Source organism: Callionymus lyra, chromosome 4 (assembly GCF_982586985.1).
Source record: "Callionymus lyra chromosome 4, fCalLyr1.hap1.1, whole genome shotgun sequence".
Classification (NCBI taxonomy): domain Eukaryota; kingdom Metazoa; phylum Chordata; class Actinopteri; order Syngnathiformes; family Callionymidae; genus Callionymus; species Callionymus lyra.
Window position 1 is genome coordinate 26,950,541 of NC_141821.1, and position 25,797 is coordinate 26,976,337.

The following is a 25,797-nucleotide window of genomic DNA, read 5'->3' on the forward strand; positions in this document are numbered from 1 at the left end:
AGGAGCCATCCCTCATCATGACTTCAGAATGAAAAATGGATGGAGGGAGGGTAAAAATGCAATGGTGTGTAGGGAAGAGGAAGAATCTGGTGGGACCAGAAAAAATAATATTTGTTCCATTATTGCGTGTTTCTTTACCTGTAAATAATGTTGGTTTGACTCTATTTCTGGGTGATTCTATCATCATCCCGACAACAACAATTCATTTAAATAAGTTAAAAATGTGGATGATAATGATCACTTAATGTTTATGGTTGGATGTGAATCACTTAATTACAATTACAGTACATGTGTATTGCAAACTTAACTCCTTAAACTTTTGTCATGGACCAAATTTTAAACATCATTTTTTTGTTCCATTTTAAAATAATAATTACTGCAAGATGACATGATAAAAGGAAGAGCAATAAGACACAAGCACAAACCTTAATACTCAAGGCAGTACATGGGTTTAGAGACAAACAGAGAGAAGCTCTGGTGACAAACAGAATATAGCAATAAAGATGTTTTCGAAGAAGTCAGAGCCAAGTGTCAAAGACTTGACAGTTGTCATGTTGTCTGAGTGTACTTGCAGTCAGTGATGTGGAACTGAAGCTTGAAACCAAAGGTCATGTAGTTCCTGGCAAAAAGTCGCATCACTATCCGACAGTGTAAATAGTGTAAATAATTGTTGTGAGCTTTTTATCTGTGTATTGTTACACCCACTGAGCTGTTACTGGTTAGGCATCGTAGTTTTTTCACCGTGCCTCATCAACCTCAAGGGACTCATTGTATAAACACAGCAGGGAGTGATTACAGCTGGCTGGAGGAGGAGTGAAGACCATTATTACGTCATAATGGACTCCGCTCTTGTAACTTCTTGTTCGCTGAGATTTCCTACGGTGGAGAACTTTATAAAGTACTAAATATTATATTTTAAAATAAATATAAAGTAAAGTAATTAAAAACATTGTGATGATGAGGGAATTACAGTATCTTTGAGAGGAAGACTTTAACATTTGAAACATGTGAGCGAGTCAAGAAACTCTTTATTATTTCCCACGATATTATAGTTAATCATAATCGTCTCGTTTTCTAGTATATGCAACTTTTTTAATGTTAATATTCAGGGTTAAATCAAATTTTGCATAGTTCTGTTACCTTATCTCACGTTGGAATTCTAAAACCATGAATAAACTAAAATGAAATAAAAACTGTTCTGTTTGCTACTAATCACTCAAATATGGTTTAGTAAACACTCTGGTTTAGCAACAATCACTCAGCGATGTCTTTGTTAAATATTTTCCATCAAGAAAAGTATCCCTGTCATGTGGATGACAAGTTTGAGGATTTGTTATTCTCCTTTATCCCTTCAAAAACAACGGGGGCATGATTATTTATGATGCAATTCCCCTTGCAGACTGACAGATCATTTGTCTTGATAAGTTGCTACTTTGCATTAGCCTCATTTGATGTGATGATATTCACATTTTCATGTGGCACCTAATTTGCAAAAAGGCATCGAGGGGAGGGTTTGCTGAGCAACAAACGGCTGGTGGGCCATTTGCATTTTGGGGTCATTGCCTTGTAATATACAAGATTAAATCCATCAGCTATCTAAGCCCGGGTGTAATTAATAGGATTCGTCGGCTGTGGCGAAAACACTGCAGGTCAGAGGTTATTATCAAGGCAGGCAGATGGAGGACTATCAAAAGACCAGGAAGGCAAAGGTGACTGTGTTGTCCTTTCTTGTTTTGGCTGAGGGTTGATTAAAAGGCTCAGGTCACTTCAATCAATGCACTCGTGTTCAGGATGAGCCCAGAGCTGGTCCGTGCCCACTCGTCCCAGTTAATCCTTGAGCAGATTCTAAAAGGCTGGTACCACCGATTAGAACCAAATAATTAACTACAGTCAATGGTTATAGTTGCTGGGTTTTTTTTTTCTTCCAAATCCTTGTCTAGAACCTTGAGCAACCTAGTAAATAACACTTCTCATTTAAATAATTGAATTGTTTGTGTGTTTCACGCTTGAAAAATGACTCACGTCGGTAAATTATGTCACCTCATCGTCAGGCTACGGAAGTGCAGACCAATGTTCCAGTCGTATGATGTCATCCAATGATTCACGCCACACTTTCATTATTTAAATGAGCTGCCCGCTGAAAACATAGAAAAACACATTTTCATATCGAGCAAAATAGTGCACACTGTTGTAGGGGGCTATTAAGAAGGGATGGGTTGATGAGGCCTCGTGAGGCAGCTGATGCTGTATCACGATACAGTTTGAAAGATCATTCGGGACCAGCTACATTTGTTACAGAAATAAAAAATAATTATACAATTTCTGTTCTATTGATAATTACTGTTTGGTTTTGAAAAGATGGTATTTTGTCACGTCAAGACGCTTGTTTCTCGAAAAATAAACCTATAAACGAGTGGAAAAATGTTTTTATATGAAAGTCCGTGAATATAATGCTCACATTAAACTGTTACTCCAGCACCATATGGCACCCTCAATAAAAATGATGCCAGGTTTTATTGAATTAGTAGATCAGAGACAAATATTATAAAGCAGAGAGTGACATCTAGTGGCTTCTAAAATTAAGACACTGTATGATGATACAACGGATGCAGTATCATGAGGCCTCATCAACCCATCACTATTATTAAGACAGCGTACGTATTTTCAAATGAATGTATCTCCTTCAGGAGATCCGTTTTTAAATTTAAGTTGCCCGAGACTGCAACTTCCATACATGCATTGATAAGATATTATGATCATCTGATTTGTGCCTGTGCTACCTGTGTTATATAGGCACCAAATCAGGAGATTAGCATTGTAGCAAAAATCTGTTTTTCGTGTCTTTTGAAAACATTGCCAAGGAAAAACTGTTAATCTTAATTCAAAAACAACCCCATAACATTGAATTTTTAAATGTTAACGCATGTATGTGGATACACATTTAAAGTTATAAAATAAGACGTTTCAACATCAAATAATTGATGAGCTATGCATTCAAATTGTATTGATGATATAGTTTTGTAAGATCACATTATTTAACAAGTTCAGGAAGTCAAATAGTAACTCAAGTTGTTCCTCTCAAGACAACTCATGTTCTCCAGGTGTATCATGTTCTCAATGATTAATGATTGATAGAGTTCTATCAAGTGTCACACTCCTTAAAGTCATATTAACTCTGTGCTGTTGTATCTCTGGTGTATATTTGGTATAAAACTCTTTTCGTCGAAGCATTCCTCTAACCATTATTTGTTGTGTTACAGCTCAACAACAGGTGTTAAGGAGCCTCCTCAGAGACAATGAAACATTCTCCTCATACCTGCAAGAGTCTCTGTCTGTGCCAACAAATGTCCTCCAAAGCCTCATGGCTGCTAAAGTTAACTCAAATCCAGTAAGTGTTCTTTCTCACCACTTCAGCTATACTGTTGGTAAAAATCAACAATGTAAATAATTAATCGTTTATATTTTGTAATGTATATATATATGTATATACGTTTATTTAGAGACGTTTTGCAAAAATTACACAGTTTTACTCATTTTATTATTTTATTTTATCTAAATATTTTATATTACTTTATGTTTTTTTTAATGTCAGATGTTAATTATAAACTCCATGTTTGTATTTCGTCTTCAGATGACAGTTCCCCTGAGGCCCGATCAACTGAGGACCGTTCTGTGTGAGGGAACAGGATTGGATGAGTACATCCAATTTGGCAGCCAAGCAGAAAAGGTCAATTTTCAGAACATCAGCTGCTCCCTCACGCAGCAACAGCTGATTTCCGTCCAGTCGGTGCTCCTGCAGAACCTAGATGCCAGGAAAGTCCTCTTTCAGGTGAAGACTGCTTTGTTTATATCTGATCGACGATGTGACCAAAAATAGTTTGAGGAGAATACATTCAAAGAAATTATCGTTATATTTTATTCATGATTCAGTACCGTTGTCCACTCATCTGTTCCTTTATTAACAACACAGAGCTAGTGAGAGAATGTGTACAGTTTATTATTCCAATTTTGATCATGATTTATATGTATTATTTATCCTTTGATAATCGATTTGCTTATAGTATTAAATCTGCAGGTCTTATAACACACATTTTCTTGTGTATTTCACCATTGTCATCTCAGATTTGGGTTATTCAACAAATAGAATTTAAGGTTTATGGTTGGCGTATATGTTGACCAAATAAGACAAGAGTTTAATGAATAGATAGATGGATAGATAAATGTTATTGATTAATGAGTTCTGTTTTATTTTGCTTGGACCGTTTCCTGGTCCACTGCTTTATTGTTGGCTGCACGTTGGTTCAACTCACATATGACATTTAGAATGTTCAAATTGTAACATGAGATATTAACCATAATAATATTTTCTTTTAAAAAATGATTGTTTGTGCTTGAAACATTTCAATATAAAGTTCCAAGGCTAGATGGAAAATTAAATTAATAACAGTCTTAACCAGGTCATACCTTCTGCTTCTATTACCTTTTGAAAAACTTCCGTCTTATTTTTATGTTGAGTCAGTTGTTTACGCTGCCATCTACAACGTTTCACAGATGATTCACCAAGGCCAAGCTTACATGCAGCACCTCTATTTTCTGTGGTGAACAGCCTGCTTAATCCTCTTTAACGTAAAGCTGCAGCACATGTATTTGTACATGTACATATCTGAGTGCATGCTCCAAAAAAATACCCCATGAAAGCCACTGGTTAGTGGCTCAACAATCCATAGATTCAAAGTGTGTGAAAAAAGTTACAGTCTGTGGATCTAAAATAATATCAGGTTTGTTGCTTCACTCAAAAATTTTCCTTATAGAGGTTGTTAGATCATTTAAAAAATTATATTCATTTCTATTTGCTTTCTTCCAATGCAATTTTTTTTTAAATGCACACAACGATATGAAAATATTTCCAAATACTTATTCTTTGAATCCCTTTAAATCAGTGAATTCCATTCCGGAATGATGAAAGCATGTTCTCTCAGTTTATCTCTCAAAAGAAATATATGGGAAAGCAAATCCAATAAATAAGTGATAAGGCAGGAAGTTGTTGGAGTGCATTTGAACAATTTAAGCCCGCAGGCATTTTCAGACAGAAAAAAATAAAGCTAAGACAAGATATGGTGGAAAAGCTCTTTAGTGCCTCAAGCAAATGGGTGGAAGGAACATCAACCCGGCACACTTAAAGTCTGACGTCGCTGAAGGATGGCGATAACAATGACGGCATAAAGGAAAGGACACAAGGGAAAGTCAAAGTTTAACACAGAGTTGGCAGTAGATTATTAAGACGTCTCCGAAGATAACTATATTTTAGTTTACTTGAAAATACCAAAATATCAAGACATTTCCAAAACTTTGATTTTTTGTTTTAATGGCCCCTTTTACTCTTTTAAAACTAAGCTTTGACCTTTATCTTGTTGTGCAATAAGCTTATTCAGGCGTTGCTTTATTTGACATTTGTGCTTTTAAATTCCCCTAATTGGACTAATTTGGTGTAGCTTTAAAATGTCATTGTAACACACGGACACACAAGTCATCTCAGTGCAGGTTAGGTTATTGCAGGAAACCATATTTCACATAAGGTTAAAGGCTTGTGAGACAAACACAGAACATCTTGCATCACTATGTAACCAGTTTGATACTCGATTCTGCTTAAACTCAGCTGCAGACAATGTTAATTGATCCACAACTGCCTTGTCGGTCCCTGATTGTTGACCAAATTCTATGCAAGTATTTTTCCTCATCTTTTCATCATAGGGAACTGTTATGTACCGTTGCCCTGAAGGACGAAAAGCAATTCAAAAAAATTCTCAAAGAAAATTCCAATTACAAAAGCAACACAACAATTAGTGAACATTAAATAAGTGCATCTGCGGTGACATTGTTTATTTTTGCTAAATTGATCACACGTGAAGCCCGATGTTAAGTCTGTGTGCGAAACACTTCCGGGTTTGCAATTCATGCTGTCGCAAAATATTTTTTCAAGGCAAGGATACAGATTGGCAACAGTAGAGACAAGTATCTTTGATACTCAGAACAGGACAGATAAAAAGGAAATATACTAACAATAAACCTGATCAATATAAATGAGTAACTTAATTGTTAAATCTCAGGCAGAAGTGGTACCGTGGACAGAACACAGTAAACAAGCAAACAAAAAGTATTGTCTTTTAAATCATTAAACATTGTATCTGACTCACCTAAAAACTAAAAAAATCAAACAAATAAAGAATGACTAACCAAGAGATTGTTCTCTGCTCACATGCGCTTTGCTTCTGTGGGTGTGTACATTGTATGTCTGCATAGATTATGTCAACTTTTGAGGAACTTTATAACCATACAACTCATTATTAAAAGAAAGTTAACATGCGTATCCGATTCATCATTATTTCAATGGTCATGACTAGTAAGTAAAACACGGAAAATAGCATCAAATGATTTTTGTGTGTTTGTTTACTCAGCTGACGTCGGCTTCCAACCTGAACTCTGCAGACACAGCCAGCCTCTTGGACAAAACCACAGCAGATGCAATACCTGTGATTCAGGAGGTACGTCACATGATTATGGAGTGATGGGTTGATGCCGTTTCATGAAAAAGGTCTCCATCTCTCAACCACTAGTTCAATAGCATCATTTTTAATACAAGAGCGCCACCAACTGAGCTCTGAAATCTATGATACGGTTTCATTAAACCTCATTAGCCCATTGCTACGAAGAAGATTCAGATGATATAATTAGTCTTAAATGTACTTTTCTACTAGGTGGTACGCTTGCAGAACTCTGCCAGCCTGAAAGCTGCTGCCTCTTTGGATTTCCGAAACGACATGTTCAGCAGCTTAAATATGCTCATGTGCAGCAGGAAATCTGACTCCAATTCCACAAATGGAGCCTCTAGGTTATTTTCATCCAGACAGAAAATGGAGAGGCAGGTCGACCCCTTAATGGGCAACAGTTCAGGTGAGTCTATATTGGACTGAAGTATAGACATTGTAATTCTTTTTTTCATTTGTCTAAATCATTTTGAATTAAGATGAGCCTTCATGCTTTTTTTTAATAAAAAATACTTAATAATAATTGCTTCAGCCTCTTGATTTTATATTTGTACCTGAAAACAAGGGGTTGAGGAAGTCAATCGCAAATCTACTGTTTCTCTTTTCATGTTTTCTGCTGACGATTCTGGATGTTGAAATGTTGCTGTTGTTAGGGGTTTAGTTTCGTTCGAACCTGAGTGGGGTTCTACAACATCAATCAACTTTTGTGTCAGCAGCTGATGTAAGGCTGTATCATGATACAGTTTAAAGACCACTAGATCGTACCCTCAGTGAAAAAGATGCCAGGTTTCATTGAATTAGTAGCTCAGAGCCCAAGATTTTAAAGTACAGAGCACCATCTAGTGGCCTTTTAAAATGAAGACACTGTATGATGATACATCAGATGCAGTATCATGAGGCCTCATCAATACATCACTAGTTTGCAATGACAAGTCATGATTACTTAGTTTTATTTATAATTCATTAAGGTCAAAAGCGTTTTGGCCTTAGTGGGATTCAAAAAATAGCTAACAATAACTTACTTGTACTACTATATATCTGCCTAATATGTAAACCTTAAACCTTAATTTAATCATCGGTATCTAAATCTTCATTCTGGTAACCCTTACCCCATTCACCATTCATGCAGTCATTTGAGGATGGAAAAACATATATATAAGAACATATAACACTTGTTATCTATTGGTGAAGGTGAATGACCTCCCTGGCTTCCAGGAATACACATGCAGTGGTGGAGGTCATTGAACTTGACCCAGAGACAACACAAGGGTTAAGAAATCTCTCTGATATTAAACACAGATAAGAGAACATTTGAAGAACGTTTGGTATTGTTTGAGTAAGTACAGAGAAAGTATGAAGTTGAAACAAGTGCTTAATTCCCACATACCTGTAACATGAAGGCCGTACTAGTACTATTAACTTGCATTAAGGTTACTACATAGTCATACTTGTAATCCATAATGTAGGCATACGTAATTAAAGACTTTTAGTCTTAAAACACAAAAAACAAATGTTTACTATATTTTCTAAGTGTATGAGTACAAGTTACTAAACATGACCTCAAAACCAAAAATTATGTTTTAGCGTCTATTACATTCCTTGGAATAATCTCAATATGCCAGAAGTAATCATTATAAACATAACTACAATCATAAAAGAAAAATCAGGGATGGATGAAACATCCATTCTGTTAGAGTTGATCTTTTTTTTAGGGCATTCTGCATGCCATGGTATTTTAATAAAATGCTTATATTCCCAGAAGTTTCCTGTAAAGTAAACTGTCATGTTAGTGCCAGCACAGATTTGCCCACATCCCAGCAGCCATTATAATAAAAGACCAACATCTCAGTTTTCATGTTAATGGACGTTTTGGATTAGCCCTGGCATTTCTTTGTGTTGCTCCATGTACAATTAAATCTGGAATAGTCTGCATGCATGCATAATAGCCAATTACATCTGCTTTGTAAGTGCAAAAGTACACTCAAAGGAATAGTTGAATCACAGTCATAAAGTCCAAAGCAGAGCTTTTTGAAATGGCTCAGTAACCTTTCCCAATTAATTATTGAGCAGATGAAAACTTCTTTAAATTCATTTAAAATGATAGAAATATGTGATTTGATCATTTACTAAAGTACCTACTCAAATAGAGAACATTTGTTTTAAAAACTATATTAATTAACTTAATATAAATACATGTTCATCTGTATTATACTGAGACACCTACAATAATTCCTCAATATTGACAAACGTGATATTATATAGTGTTAACTCAACCAAAATACTCGCCAAACCTGTTAAACTACTTTCACACATCCCTTGTATGACCAAGGGAAGAGGACACCAGACACATTATCACGTTGAATTCCACAAAACTATTGGATTAGTAACTAGTAACTAAGTAGCTGAAATATATACAAGAGGCAATATTTATTATTATAACTTATTTAAAGCGCAACTAATGTGTGGATTTAAGTGTTTCTTAAATAGATCTTGGACCTCTATTGAAAACTGAAAATGCTCCTTTTTTTTCTGGGGAGGAAATCTTTTTGAAATCTGCGAGTTGTTATGGTAACAACACTCATTTTGATGTGATTGGCCATTACTGAGGTTTCTCACTGTGTGTCAACACACTTTTGAAGTAACACCTTCAAGGGACTCATTGTATAAACAAAGCTGGCTGAAGAAGACCATTATCACGTCATAATGGCCTCCGCTCTCGTAACCTCTCCTTCAACGATAAATCAGACGGACGAGAACATAAAAGGAAATAATCTCAAAACATTATCCTAATTTACTGATAATTTACTCGGAGTTACTGTGAGGATCTTGGAAAGGAAAACTGAACAATCAGAATTACACTTTCTGTCACATTCCTGACAGTTCGAAAAATATACACATTGTTGGCTCGCGACTAAAACTGTCTAAAGATTGGATCTGTGTGATTGCGTTTAATATATCTTTATTCTTCCCACTTTGGGCACATTCACTTGATCTAATGGAATAAGGATATAGGATTTAGGACACTCAACAAGAGAAACAAAGAAAGCTAAAGATTTTAAAAAAAAAATAGGTAAATAAAAGGGAGACTATGAGAAAGATTCCGCGTTTTTATACAATAAGCCAACCTTTATGTTATTGTTATTTTGCACAGATTTTGTATGTTTAAATATGTGGGAGGTATGTTTAAAAACAATCCCTTCTGACTGTAGCAGGGAGATGCATCTTTGACGAGTGAACAGCTGGTCAGCATCCAACTAAGGAGCAGTTAGCCATTAGCTGCTCAACCTCCACTTCCAGTACTGAAGGGAAATAATCAGCAGGAAGAAATGCTCACATTTAGTTGAAAGAAAATGGCAATTAAATGTATTTAGTGTCTAAATGGTTGGAGTTATGTGATTAAGTAACTTAACTCAAATAACATCGAAAGAGCTTTGCAAAGCCTATAAATAATTTGGTCCCTCTTTGAAATATATTTTTTTGAATAAATAAGTTAAATCGCACAATTAACAGTAACACAAAAGAACACGCACAACCCACACAGAATGGCAGGAAGAAATCTCTATTAACGAAACTTTTCTGAACCACCACCAACATTTTATAATATGTTCCTAGTTATGAACATTTACTGATAACTTCATTTAAATCTTTAAGAGTTATTTTGCCGACAGACATGATGAAAACATAGGCACGTGGAGGTAACATTTAATGGATAGAGATGGTCATTCAGTCATTGGTGAAATATTTATCCCATTTTCTGATCAAACAGTAAATATTTGAGATGTATCCCACTTTGACCAGGTTTGTGTGTCTGAAACGTGCTAACTGATTATTTTTTTACCCCCTTGTGTGTTCGTCAGAGCCGTTTTGTGAGCAACTGATCGATTATCTTGAGAACACGCCGGGCCTGCGCTACCTTTGGAACACTTTAAAGCCACTGGTGAAAGGAAAGATCCTCTACTCACCTGACACACCTGCTGCGCACCGTATCGTAAAAGAGGTATTAACAAAGGAAATCATTAATGGGACAATGACATTGCAACAAGTGACTTACAGAGTACAATTCATTTAAAACCGGGAAGGTCTTCTTATGATCTCTCTTTTTACGCAGATTATTTCATTATTACAAGCTTTAACACATTAATGAACATGTGGCAAAACACTTCCATGAACAAATTATATATTTTTTTACTGAATAAAGGATAAGAGACTTTATTCTTTTACCAGTTAATGGGAAGATATCGGACCCTGTACGTATTTGGGAATTAAACAAAAAAATACCGTTTTTGAAAGTTTATGATAATCGCTAAATTAATCATATACTTATTTCAAGAGCTTAAAGATTTCTTTACATTTACTGTTATTATATATTATATCTTAATTAATAGTAAAATGTCAAGAGGGTCACAAAACAATGCAATAAAGTGCTATCCAGTGGGCTCTAAAAAACAAGTATACTGTTTCATGAAGCTTCGTCAGCCCATCACAAGTCAGAACAAAAACCTTTGCAGGGCCACAACTCCCCAAAAGCTTTATAGAAGTAATGTGTGGCGATGAGGCCTCGTGGTACTGCATCTGTTGTTTAATGATACAGTTTCTTAATAAAAAAAACCCAACTAGATTTCCATCTCTACTTTATAATCCTTGGCTCTGATCTATTAATTCAATGAAACCTGGCATAATTTTCACGGAGGGTGCCATCTAGTGGTCTTTAAACTGTATCATGATACAGCATCAGCTGCTTCATGAGGCCTCGTCAACCCATCACTACTTGATAGGTTTAAAACTAAAGGGGAAATAGTCTTTTTATTTAGAACTTCCTAATTTCATTACTGAAAAACAAACTCCACAGAACACAAAAATATTAAAGGAGGTTTGCTGTATTTTCTTCACTTCACCAATAGTCGAAGTGCAAGTAAACACCTGCATGACAGGCAGATAAATATTGCTGCAGGAGGTCTTTCTGTGACACCTGGTTAATGGAATATATTGCCATGACAGGAGTTTTATATCCCTAAGATATTCGTATAATTCTGCTAAGTACATAAGCAAAACAAAGGAGTAGACAGGGAAAGGTATTTTGAAGAATACATAATGACTCATTGCATAATCAACAGACAGAAACAGCAAGCAGAAACACAGGAGGCCCTGACTTATTGTTTACACGTCCATGTTCATAGGTAAATAACCCAATTTACATTCAGCATCACCAAGGGGGGGCACACTCTTGCCACAATGAATTCCTCCAAGGATTGACCGAAATGGCACGAGTGCTTTCATGTTTCAATTCTCTCCAAATAGATGGGGAAAAAAAACCTACAGAGTAGATTCTCTTGCTCGATGTGAAATGAGCTGATTTTATGGATTTGTTTTCCTATCCCAGGCAAATGGCACCTTCGCTGCTCTGGCAGCTATTGGCGAACTGGCAGATTCATGGGAGGAGATTGGCCCCCGGGTGTGGGGTTTCTTCCAAGACAGTCCAGAAGTCAATACTTTAAGGGTAAGACTAGGTTTATAAACCTTCATTTTGATCAGAAATCTGTCTGCGACAACCGAAAAACACGTTGAGTTTGATCGAAACTGGGATCTCAGACAGTGATGTCTAGTGGTCAGAGTACTACACTGTGAATAACAACAGACAATCTTGGTTAACCTGTGTATAGTTGATGCTCAAAGTGTTTTTTTAATCCCTATTATTGATGAAAATAAAGATTAAAATACATTCTCTCAATTTTACTATGACTGTCAAGTGTAGCATACAATAGTAACTTGCTATGCAGGTTTGTGTTTTGTAGGTTTCTGTCAAAAAAAAAGAGAAGGAATCTAAATTCAATTTTAAAACAACTATGATAAAGTAATTTTTTTTAAACTGGTGGAGAAATCACGGAACAGGAATTTCTTCTCGACTTTTAAATTAATACTTTGCAAACATTCATAAAAAAAACACACACACACCAGAACATTGTCCCCTAGATTACCCGGACAAGTTTTACAAGAAATCATGTAATTAAAATACAGATTTCTAGGACCTGAAAATTGTATTTTTATACAGAATATATCAGTAGAGTGAGTATTATGAGTAGATGAAGGTAATGCTGTTTTTCATCTTGAGGAAAACGAACTTACTAACATCATAAACTCAAGAGTGCTGATACAGAAACGTATGCTGCAAATTAAAACATTTCCATTTTATTTTTAGAAAATCATATAAAGAATATAATCAAAGAATTAAGAACATAAATTGCAATATCAGCTAATTCTAATTTTTATTTCTAAAATATCTTAGCACTATTTCAAACAAACAAACAAAAAATGTGGATGCCATATGAGGTTCAGATGCTTGAATTCTGAAATATTTTCTTTTTTAAAAACACACGTTCAAAGTAATAATCTTATACATACAAGTAAGTTTACACTGTAGTTTAGAATTAATATTGGCATTATAAAAATGTTATCAAACAAAAACAAAAAAATAGTTATGAGTCTGGTCTTTGTTGCAGTCATGCTGGAACGTATAGAAGCTATATTTTACTGTATGTAATTATGGGTAAGTGCAGGACAATTTTCATCTGATTATAGGGATTATCTAAAGAAGAATGAACGCAACTTTTCACCAGCAATCCTTCCCTCCATGTTCTTCACTGGCTGTCGCTGTGTTTCATTGACACTGACATTACTCCGGTGTCACTCTAAATGAGCTTATAGGCAGCTGCAGGGAAGCAGACATCAGGAGCTCCATATAGCCACATATTCATTACCCTCGCCCTAACCTTTACACAAATGGGACAGCTATCCTCCTTTGTCTTCATTTTCCTGCAACCCATTGCTCTCTCTCTCCTCAACATTTGTGACCGAAGGAAGCCTATCTGTGGGTTTGTCATTTTCAAAAGGCATTACATTTTCAAGGTCACGCAGATGTGGACATTGGTAGACACAAAAAACCATCACCATCAGAAAAGTATCTGAGAGTGTAATGTTATTATTCAAATTGACCTTTTCAGGTAGCATTTGGTTTGAATTGAATTGTTGAACTCAGACAGTAAATGCACGGTCCATATAAATGCTGAGAAACACTCAATAAGAATTCCAAAAAACAAATCTTGGAATACTCTCCATTCCCAGCCTACAGAGAAGACTAGTTAAGGTATGAAAGAGTCCACAACACTGCTTTTACTGACAGTCGAATGCGACAAAGATTTTTGTTAATTTAAAAGTCGCAGTATGTTGCTAAAGAAGGCACAATCTTTCATCACAAAAACGGTTGAAAAAAACCAGCCTGAATGAGTAATTTGTTTTCTGGGTACCGATCATCTTTTGAGTTTTTTTCTGCACAAGGTCATGGCGTTGAAATTATGATTAAGTTGAGTAACATAAGAAAATATTGTTTTCTACCTTCAAAATATATCCATCCATGTTTCACCTTCACAAGTTATTATTCTTGTGGATCTTAGGCTTCTTTTGACATTGGAAAGGGCAGCTTTTTTAAATGTATATCATCACGTCATCACAACCTCTAGGAGGGATTTTGGCGATCACAATGTACCCAAATGTTTTGCACAGGGATATGTGCCTATTGTTAAATACACTTTATAGATGGTGTTAATTAACAAAGGGTTGTTTTTGTCAAGTTGAATTAGATAATACACATTTTTGTGTACTTTACACTAAGATAGCATTAATAACAAAGTCGATATCTGACCAGTAACCTTTCTGTCCCGCAACTACCATCTGCTCAGTGAAATAAAAACAAGAACAAGAGGCCTTATTATTAGTATTTTTACACCAGAAGACACTCTCTGCTAGGTTATCTATTGCTTTGAACAGCTATTCTATTGTAGCCACAGGACTCAGATACTGACCTCCAACAAAAAGTACAGTTGAAGAAGCTTCATTTATACTAGTTTGAAGAAATAATAATTTTTATAATTAAAGGATATTCATTAACACTATCTTTTCCATAATTTTTGGTTCTGAACCTCTCATTTTATGAAACCTCACCTCTTTTTTTTCACTGACAAGGCCAAATACTGAGGTCTGAAAATGCTGTTTCATTGAACCTCGTAAAATTGTATCTAGAATTCAGCCAGGGAATTACAACACCCACGGCACAGGGGGAATATACAAACTCCACTCACAAAAGACAGGTTCGCTCAAAGATGTCTCAATACTTTGTTTTAAACATGATGCAACAAAACGCTCCCTTACAAATATCAAACCCTCCCAGTGGTTCACTCGACTGCATTCCTTGTCATGAATAAACTAGAAGTAAATATCTGATGCCTTCTTATGTCGAAAGTCTGTTTGCCAGCGTTGAAACAGCGGGTGAGTTTGCACACCGATGTTTAATTTAAGGTAAATTGGTAATGTGGCCATCAGTGTAACAGTTTCACATTATTACTTCGGTGTTCATTTCACTGCAGGAGAAGTAAAAACATTCAAGGATCACAGTGGGTTGATGAATAAAGCAGTGAATAGACTAAATCACATTTAAAATGGGCGACAAATCCAAATCTAGTATTATGAAAGCATGTCTTCTTTCTTTGATAATCTCAACAGAGATGAAAGGTTGAAATCAAAAAAGGGTGTCAACAATAAGACATATAAATATATACACAACAAAATCAAAGAAAACTAACATCTTGGTTGCCACCTACTGAGCTCTAAAAAAAATAGGGTGCGACTTCTAAAAGCTTTCTTAGCCAATTACTTGTTTCTATGTCTAATATCTACACTCACTTAGGCCATATAAGGTAAACGAAAATACAATTTCAATCCACAATTATCATCTAATCTTGTGTTTAATTTAAATGTGTAACTGGGGTATTTATACTTATTTGTAATTATTTTGCTATTCATATCCCTTGTGTTGTCCCTGGGTCAAGGGGAACGACCTCCCTGGCTTCCATAAATACATACGCAGTGGTGGAGGTCGTTCACCTTGACCCAGAGACAACACAAGGAATACCACGAACACATTCGTTTTCTGCCTCCGAGTCACCTTGATCCAGAGGCCGCATAAGGGTGAATGAACTAGTTAAGGGTTGAAGACGCTACAAGAAGCATGTATTTATTTGTATCGTCCACTAGATGGGACTCTGAGCTCTACTAAAACAGGATCAAATGTGTCTGAAGACATTGCATCAGTTGTTAAACGATACAGTGTCTTAATTCTAATAGGCCACTAGATGTCACTCTCTACTTTATAATCTTTGTCTCTGATCTACTAATTCACTGAAACCTGGCATCATTTTCACCGAAGATGCCATCTAGTGGTCTTTCAAACTGTATCAAGATACAGCATCAGCTGCCTCATGAGGCCACATCAACGTCTCTGGAGGGCTTAAAGAGAACACAAACTGTTATGACATCAGTCCCAGAGTACATCGTTGGTTGTTGCTACTGAAAGAAAACAAACAGAGTTCCTGATGATTATTTTTGATTATGAAAAAAATCCAAACAAAATGTCCGATATATTCTCATATTGAAGCTTGTTTGTGTATTGCTCCCGTGGACACAGCTGGTGAATTACCAGACTGATGCTTAATTTAAAGCAAATTGTTTACTCAGTCATTAAACTAACCGTTTCAGATTATTACCCTGGGTGTTTATTTCACAGCAGGTGAGGTAAAATAACTGTTGAGCAAAAAGAGAGAAGAATCTCGACTGGTTGATAAATATTTGAAGAAGTAGTGAAGAAGCACATTTAAAATGGATGGAGAATATCAACAGCATAGTTGTTTAGTATGTGGTCATGCGTCTGGTGGTTTTGCTTTTATATTTTTAAGTGATAAATGATGGACAAAATGGATGTGTCTGTAAATGTAATTTATCAAAACATTTAACATTTATTGGAAATGTTATATATATATATATATATATATATATATATATATATATATATATATATATATATATAAATATATATATATGGCAGAGCAAATGCTCCTTCCCTGAGAGTACAAATACTTACATTGGAAACTGACAGCTTTAAAGTACTTGACTTTAAATGAAGACACTGTATCATGATACAACTGATGCAGTATCATGAGGCCTCATCAAACCATCACTACATAACAGTATGCAGCAATGATATGTACATTTTGAATTCTATTTGGTCCTCTTAACAGTCAACTTGTTCTTAGATGCCTCCCTAAATGTGTTGCTAACACAAAATGAACACTTATTCATTTTACATTATCCACTGAGAAAAGAAACATGAATACAACTTTAGAACTAGCTTTTAATTTCATATTTGCACGTAGGTTTTGTTGAAGAATCCTGTGTTCGCTGCTGCCACGGATGAATCCCTTGACGGCTCTGGATGGACTGCAGAGTTGCTGGCAAACTTCCTATACAACGGACCCCCGGAGGATCGGCCACCTGGCACGCCACCTTATGACTGGAGGGATGTTTACAACAGTACCACCAACATTCTGGATCTTCTTTCCACCTTTATCAGCGTATGTATTTCTTTTGTCAAGCAACTTTTAACTTCACATCGTACAAAAGTAAAGTTGGAACTATAGCTACTAGATAAAATATGTAAATGGTTTTTTTTTTGTTTTAAGAAAGCAATTTCAGCTTGCATGTTTGTTATTCCTGCCAAATTGAAAGGGTTTGATTCAGCCATATAATTACAGCAACCATTACTTGCTGCTATTTACTTTAATGTTCCCTACCTTTAAAATAATAATAGCCTTTCTCCCATTCTTAAAATTACCTCTTGTCATTTTCACTTTCACTTTAATTCTCCGTTGCCATGTTTGGGCATCCGAGAGACAGCATTCAGCGTATTGTCTTTCGCTTTAGACTTTTTTGTTGAATGAACACGCCATCTCTGTGTGATAACAGATAACAGATAACAGTGTTTTGGTTAATAGCTGTGCTTTTTTTTTGCTTTGCGAGGACCAATATCAACGATTAAAAAAATGCTTTTTAGTACATTAAAGTTACATATCTGTGATGAAGCCAATTTTCTGCTGGGAGAACGGTTCGCCTTCATGATTGTTGTTGAATCATCAGTAGATGTTTTACTGAAGTGAAATCCGAAATACGTGCTAAAAAGAATTATCATCTGACTCCCTGCTGCTTGAAGAGTTCATTGCTATTGTGCTTGCTTTATAATAGAGACAAATCTAACCACCAAAACACTTTTTTTTTTAATTAATTTATGAATCGGACTGATGTTGTTCAAGAGACTTTCTGTCACACTCTGATCAAAACCCAAGAGCTGATGCTAGATCTGCTTAAGTTCAAATCTCTATTACGTTTGTCAATAAAAAGTACAAAGTTTAAGAATGGAGAGATGTTGTCTGCTGAGACAAACATTTGACTATTTTCACTTGTAAAAACCTATTTATTAAACAAAGGCAAATTGATTAGTGATGGATTGTTGGAGCTTCACATATCAATGTCATTATTTTCAGAGTCCACTTGATGTCACTCTCTGCTCTATATTAATTTGTTTTTAACAGCTGTTGTACTAAAAAACCTAAACTCCGGTTGCCACCAACTTGCATCTGATAATATGACACTGCTTCATCACTCAATTAACTTATTATCATTATTAATCACTTAATTTCATTCAGTTTAAACTAACAATCTGTATTTTTTTAGTCCACAAAACTTACCTTTGGGAAGAGTTTACGGTCCATTCCATATGTTTGTGAGTTATGTTTGCTCAAATTTGGTTTGTAAAAGGACAAAAAGAGAGCCTGTTGAGAGCCTGTTGAATGTCTGTTATGAGCTTGTGATGTGATTTCAGAAAATATTTTTTAAGCCAAAGAAGCAATATTCACCAAGGCAAGAAAAATAATTTGGCTATTTTCTTCTCTTTCAAACTCAAATATATTTTTTGACTGAAACAAGGAGACTCTCATTTCCTTGTAAATGGGCAAAATCAGCAAGTCATCTGAATACTTTCCTTCCAGTTTTTTTTTTTTAGAAAGAAAGAAAGAAAACATTAACTGATGATTTACATGCAGTTTGGAAAGAGATTTAATTGCTTCCAGTAATTTGCAGCATATTTTAAATTGTAAAACATGCTCTGATTTCTACTGTTGGCTGTCCGGACCTGCTTTGTGGAAGTTCTCTAAGAACAGTATGTGAAATGATCCGCCCATCTTCCAGTTTGATTGATTTCTCTGGCAGTTCAATTTGTACGATTGCAAAATATCAACATACAACTCTCTTCATTCAGCATTTAAACGTATTAAATGTGTTCTAAAGGTTCCAATGGTTGTTACATCACCCCATAGTTTTGTGTAGCAATTTAAATGAGATACTATTGAATCAAGTACAATTCAATAATATCCAAGACCAAAGGGTGTGATTTTTTTTTAGTTTCCTCGTATAGACAGCACGGGAATGATAACACTATTGCAGCAGTGACATGTGTCGACAGCTGTCAGGTACGACTATCTCACAGGATGCTGGGCTCATTATCTTCTCACGGAGCAGTAGGACAAGGATACGGCAAGTGCACTGCGACTTACCCTGGATCTCATATGCCTGTTTGCTGAGACCAAAAAATTGCTCCGCATATTTAGGAGCTATTCTCCTGTAATTCCATAGCATCTGCTGTTCTGACTACGGTGTAGGTGTGTACCTTTTCGCCATAACAATCACATGATTAGGTATAGATATGTTTGTATAAATCTGTATTCAAATTATGAATGAAAAAAAACAGTTTTTTATATCTACAAGTAAAAGCTACAAGTAAACAGTCCTTGTCTGAAGATTTTTTTAAATTATACAACAGAAACTTTGGAAACAGTAATTACTGCCAGGATACAGTTGACGGCGTAGACAAATACAGAACAGTGGGAGTAATTAAATTTTGGGTATCAAGTTTTCTTCCCTCCGAAATGGAGGTGAAACAATTAAAGTGAACGCAGTAAGTGAGGGAAAAAGTTAAACAAATTGCTTTATTTTATTTTATTTTATTTTATTTTTTATAAAATAAGGCATTATAACTCTACAAACTGTGAGGTCCATGGCCAAACTTCTCCACAACAAGATATTTACAAACCTTACACTTGACTTGTGTAGCATTACTGAAGATTTCTTATTTCATGGAAGGTGACAATTTTCTGCCTGGAAGTGTCTTTAAACATTTCTTATAATTGTCATTTTGGAGTTATTATTATTTTTTTATATAAACATTTGTAGTTTTTGTCAGATTCAAAAATGTATTATTTTGATGTACTATTGGAAATTAACATTTTATTTCATATTAAGTTAAGTAAAAGGTAAACAGATGCATTTGAAAAACTTGATTTGAACATAACAAAAATAAAATGTATCACATTTAGTTAAACAAGATGACATGAGCAGATTTAAAATCCAGAATTTGTTCATGATTGTTATCAATCTACTTAAATCGACTCAATAGATTACACGTTCAAAGTTAGTCAAATATAACAGCAAGTCGAACTTCCAGAATCCTGTTTATTGACAGCTTCACTTTATTACAGACTTGTGAATTTTTGACCAGGTATAGATAGAGATGGAAGATTGTGATTTGCTAACTACCTTATGCTATCTAATCAGAATAGTCTGTCGTAGGTACTAAATAAAGCATATATTGGAAACATGCATTAAGTGTACAGACTTCTCACTTCTCATTAGGTTTATGAGGTTGGCTTCATACTGTATATGCTTGTGTCTCGCTAAACTCGCCATTTTCCACACAATGAAACTAGTTTGCTTTATTTATGAGTTTCTCCAACAAATAGCAATATTGTGTGTAATCTCATCTTCACTCCCTGACTTCAAATGGTTTTTAATGGCGACAAATAGAGATTCTACAAATTTAACCCTATTCTCTATCAACCGAGGGAAATGGAGAGATACACAAGCTCCAGGTTAATTTTAATCACCGCATCAAGATACCATATTGATAAATATAATTTAGTTCACAGCAGTTGACTCACAGCCCAAAACCTATTGGTAAATGAGAGGAAATAAATCAATTTGATGACCTGATGAAAGTGTCAAAGACAACAAATCTAGTGATTTTCAGCAATTACCTTTACCACACTCAAACCAAGAATCCTAATGAACAACCTCCTCCTGTAAAAGTCACATATTCTTTAGAGTCTCTAGTGTCATAAAAGCCAATTAATGCCTATTAGCAACGCTGTAGCTGTCATGTGATGAAAGGCATGTGTTGGGAAGTTGACTAGATTCCTAAATGGATACATTATTATTTGAATTCTGCTAAAAGTGATTCATGTTTTAAGTGGCTAAGATCGAAATACATTTTTGAAGGGAGGAAATGTTTGCATTGAGTAACTGAAAAAACCTTTAGAACAAAACAGCAGACAAGTACCTTAGACTCTTACCCTTGTGCTTTCTCTGGGTGAACGACCTCCACCACATTTTTATTTCTAGAAGCCGGGGAGGTCGTTCACCTAACACAAATCATAACATAGTCCTCTTTTGCTTTCATACCAACTCGTGTTATACACTAAACTTATTCTATAACCATTTCACCGCTTAATCTCTTCCACTATTTGAAATGAGTGCTTTTGTGTTTCTGCAGTGTTTGGAACTGAACAAATTTGTGGCAACTCCGACAGAGGGTCAACTTATAGGCCATGCGTTGGACCTACTGAAGAACGATTCATTCTGGGCTGGCATCATCTTCGAGACTCTGCAGCCTTACTCAAATGACACCCCACCATATAACAAGTACACAATCCGGATGGACGTCGAGAACGTGGAGCGCACGGACAAACTTAAATCCAGGTCGGGGCCAAATGCTGTGGTTCTGAAAATGTACACAAGCTGCTGAAATTGTACGTGGCTAACACAATTTGTTGCGTAGGTCATGGGATCCGGGTGCCAGGGACCACCCAGTTAATGACCTACGCTACATATGGGGAGGCTTTGCCTATCTACAGGATATGATAGACCACGCCATCATCAAGTTACATACAGGAAAGACTCAACCTCTAGGAGTGTTCGCTCAGCAGATACCGTACCCATGCTTTGTGGATGATGCGTGAGTATACATTTTTCTACACTTTAATTGAAATGACCATTTTAAAACTATCACTCACTCTAAGTATGTATTAATTATTATCAGTGAAGTACAATTTAAATAATACATATTTACCTTTCCCTAATTAAGTAGAAGTAAAAGGCATTTACAGTCAGATGGAGATAAATTGAGGATAACATTTAAAAGCAAATAGGAATCAAATCAGGATATAATTGTAATGAAAAATTAAATTGTGTCAACCTTTTAATGTTTGCTGAAGGCCTTTTGTGTAATACTTGGCAAATATGGCATTTTAAATGTTTCCCCACTCAATTCCGGAGTCAAATTATTCCATCTTGCGTATTGTGTGTGAGGTCTCAGTTCTCGCTCAAATTTTGGAAGGTGAAAAGACTTCCTGCATAGCCTTGTCTGCCTGCCAACCCACTCATTTGTCCTTTAAATGTCCGCTTGTACTGTATCTAAAATCACTAAACATGGACAGTGCTTATCTTTGGAGCCTAGCAAAATGGTTGGTAACAATGTGATTGCGCTGATATAAATATTTCGTTTTAATAGGTCAAAAAGATGTTGGCACTAAAATGAATGTAAGTTAAAAATGAATGTAAGTAAGTCATTTTTATTTGTATAGCGCTTTTCCAGACCAGGGTCACAAAGCGCTTAAACAATCAAAACAATAATCAATTAAGTATATACTTTCAAGGGCAAGATAAAACTGATAACACAACAGGAGTTCCAGAAAATCAAGGAAAAGCCTGAACAAATAAAATAATGAATAAAATAATGAATAATGAATAAAAGAATGGATGGATTATTCAACTTGAGCAGTACATGTAATAAATTAGGCAAAAAAAATGAAAACTAGAGTTGAGCGTTAAACATAAATAAGTAAAACGGCTTCTCTTTTAAAGATGAATTTGCTAAACCATCTAACAATATTCAACATTGTACTGTTTTTATCAAGTATCAGATTGTCAATGTTGATAATCTAACAATTAATAAATTACTGCTGTTGATGTATCACAATCTGAAGCATTGTTTATGCAATTCATGTTTTGGTTCTTTAGTTCATTTCTAATTTGCAATTGAACCACAAGAAATGCTTCAATGTATGATTTATTCTCTTTAGATCGTCTGAGCTGTGACTGATAGAGAGGAAGCAAAACATTATCAACATGCTCTTTATTGGTTGATCATCAAATAACATCATCACACAAAATATATTTATTCATAATTGTGTTGTTTTATTGTCTCTTTAACCCATAAACAGGAGTGTTCGATCACTGGATTTACAAATATTTCATTTCTACATTAGCACCACATGATAACTAGAGTTTAACAGAAAAGAGATCTACTGATAAATAATACAAATGCTGAACTCCAAATCCAAAACATTTTCTATAGTGATGGGTTGATGAGGCCTCATGATGTATCATGATACAGTTTTAAAGACCACTAGATGGCACCCTCAGTGAAAATGATGCCAAGTGTCATTGACTTAGTAAATCAGAGCCAAAGATTATAAAGTAGAGAGTGACATCTAGTGGCTTTTCAAATTTAAGACATTGTATTTTTATACAATTGATGCAGTATCATGAAGCCTCATTAATAATTTTCCATATACACAAAAAGTTTTTTTTTCTCAAATAATGTTTTAAATCAATGTTAGTTTGCTTCTTATTCTAATTTACAGAGATAATCCTTCCAATCTCACAGGTGTTCAATATAAGGATGCTTGTCTAACTGCATGAATATTGCATAGCTGTGCCACAATGAAAGGCTACTCTGAAATGTTCTGTTTGGTCACACTGCATTATGACAAATATGTTGCATGGTGTTAGTGTGTCCCTGCCTTAGCAGGGATGAAAAATAGAATGATGAGTTGGCTGTGGATTTAAGGAGCATACAGTAGCATGGTGAACAGAATAGCCATTGTTAGCCTCAGAATATTCCATCGCACGTCCAGATATTCAAGGTCTCTTAAGAACGACAGCGTGTGAAACCTGGATTTGACATGAGCCAGAGGCTTCATTTAAATAAGGACTCTGATGAATCTTGAGTGAGCAATCAGACGAGGAAGAGTTGACTCTTTTCATTTCATTTGGTAATCTGTCGTGAAGGTGCACTGATACTGGATTTTACGGAATAGATCGCATTTTCATGATCACGGCTGTAGTGTGTCTGTCACGGCAAAGATGAGGATTTGTATAAAGAAGCGGAACTCCCCGTTGGGGAATAGAACCTCGGTCTTCCCTGAGACAGGTGGAGATACTGTCCACGATAGACGCACAGAAAATTGTGAAACTAAGCCAACTGAAGGATTTGGGGTGTGAAAGAAAATGTGCCGCCGCTCTGTCGGTGCTTTAACATATAGTGGAGATGGAAATACAGAGACTTCATAGTGCAGGGATGGATAACACATGTATCTTTGATATATTAGTGGAATATTGGTTTGAAACATTGAACTTAGATTACAGGGAAATATCCCAACAGTGGTGTGTATTCATTGCAATACGAAAGACCATGATTTGAATACATAAATGTATCATTTATACATTTTACTTGTGAAAGCACAATCATTTACAGTCACGTATTATCCCTGGAAAATTCTTCTAAATCTTCAGTTCCCGGGATAATGATCAGTAATGAAGCGCTGATTTGTTAATAACCGCCCTATTGCCTCAGTTTTATCCTCCTGGAACAAAGCACTAATAATTATGAAAGATAAATTAGTGCTGCAAAGTTCCACACCCACTTGCCACTTTAGTGTTTCCTCAGTCTCATCCATCCAGCCATGAAAGTACTACTATAAAATATTAAACAGGGAAAACTGTTATTCCAGTCATAAATATTTGAGGCAATCGAATCATGGATGTTCGGCACTGAAACACAGGAATGACAGGAGGAAGCTCTTGTTTTTGTTCGGCCAGATGGTCCCATGGTTAACTGGAGCTGGAAATAGTCTTTGATTTGTACTTCAAGTTGAAATTTAGATTGAATTTTTTAAAACTTCTTGTTAGTTTTACCCCTCAGGGTTGTGGCCTTCTTCCTTATCGTACCCCCCTGTCTGAACAAGCATGACAATAATTGCTTTCTTTGGTCTCCAATGGATCCATATTGTGGAACTTCTTAACTTGAAATTGAAAATGTGTACCGTGGTCACCTCTGCACCCACTCTCATCCAATTCTGTAATGAACAGTTAATCCTCCCGTCAGTACTGTTCGTTGCCACATCAATCAAGTCACGTCAATTTTAATTTATTAATGAACAAAATGAGGGATGAAATATCAAGTCAATTAAACCGACTATGACGTCTTCCTAAAGCTAAATATTCATGGAAAAAAAAAAGTTTATGGGCCAAAAGGTCAACATGCACTTGTCTCTCATGAACAATAAAAAGCTTGTGATAGCAGAATAGGTTCAAATGCAACCTATTCCAAACTGTGTCTAGAATTGTCTATCAGTCAATTATCATCTATTCCACCTTTAACTGTCCTTATCTGTTAATATACTCATTATAATCAGATAGATTTTTCACTTTTTAATTTGCTGACTAATTTAAATATTTTGTCTGTATTCGGCTTGTATGGATATGGATTGTGAGGTAGATTTGGACATCGTAAACTTCTCTCTGTTTTTCTTATTTTGTTGTTTTTCATGTTTATTTCCTGCAAAGTCAGTGTTTCTTACTCTTGCTATAGATATTTAGGGAGTGATCATGAAAGTAATAATTTCTTGACAGGTTGCCAAACAAGACTTTTTCTTTGCCAGGTTGTTTTAAACCAGAAAGAAAAAAAAAACATATTTTTAAATATCTAAATATATAACATTATAGATTACCTCGACACATTTTTTTTTAATGGATGAAAACAATTTTGTCTTAAGCCAAAAAATGAATTTATCTAACACCTGTCCACGTCTGACCACAGCTGACCTGTGGCATATCAAACCTGAGATGATCGTGAAACGGTCCTAACCTTTTCTTCCTGTTGTTGCCAGTACTGAGATGAAGCTGTGGGACAGACTTCAACTTCCAGCTGAGTCTTCTGGAAAATAAAACAGTCTTTTATCAGTGAACTCTGTTCCACCTCACACTCCCGAATCAGACCACATTGCATGCTGGGTTCCTGAGGGTTTTCTGCCATCGATAGTTTTTTTTGAGTTGGTGTTCCAACTTTATAAGAATAATTCACTCTTTACCTTGCAACATGCATGTCAACAAAACATGTTATATGTTTTTTGAAATGTAT

The 25,797-nt window shown here is 35.5% G+C and overlaps 1 protein-coding gene across 1 annotated transcript in view; it reads left to right on the forward strand.

Moving 5' to 3' along the window:
- Window positions 1-25,797, forward strand: part of LOC148082304 (phospholipid-transporting ATPase ABCA1) — a 148,069-nt gene that overhangs the window by 8,192 nt on the left and 114,080 nt on the right. Inside the window, exons 5-13 of the mRNA XM_087789468.1 lie at window positions 3,261-3,388; window positions 3,632-3,829; window positions 6,456-6,542; window positions 6,756-6,951; window positions 10,403-10,542; window positions 11,926-12,042; window positions 16,805-17,002; window positions 21,088-21,293; window positions 21,373-21,549. Of these exons, the coding sequence (XP_087645594.1) occupies window positions 3,261-3,388; window positions 3,632-3,829; window positions 6,456-6,542; window positions 6,756-6,951; window positions 10,403-10,542; window positions 11,926-12,042; window positions 16,805-17,002; window positions 21,088-21,293; window positions 21,373-21,549 (1,447 nt within the window). The remainder of the gene's footprint in view (window positions 1-3,260; window positions 3,389-3,631; window positions 3,830-6,455; window positions 6,543-6,755; window positions 6,952-10,402; window positions 10,543-11,925; window positions 12,043-16,804; window positions 17,003-21,087; window positions 21,294-21,372; window positions 21,550-25,797) is intronic.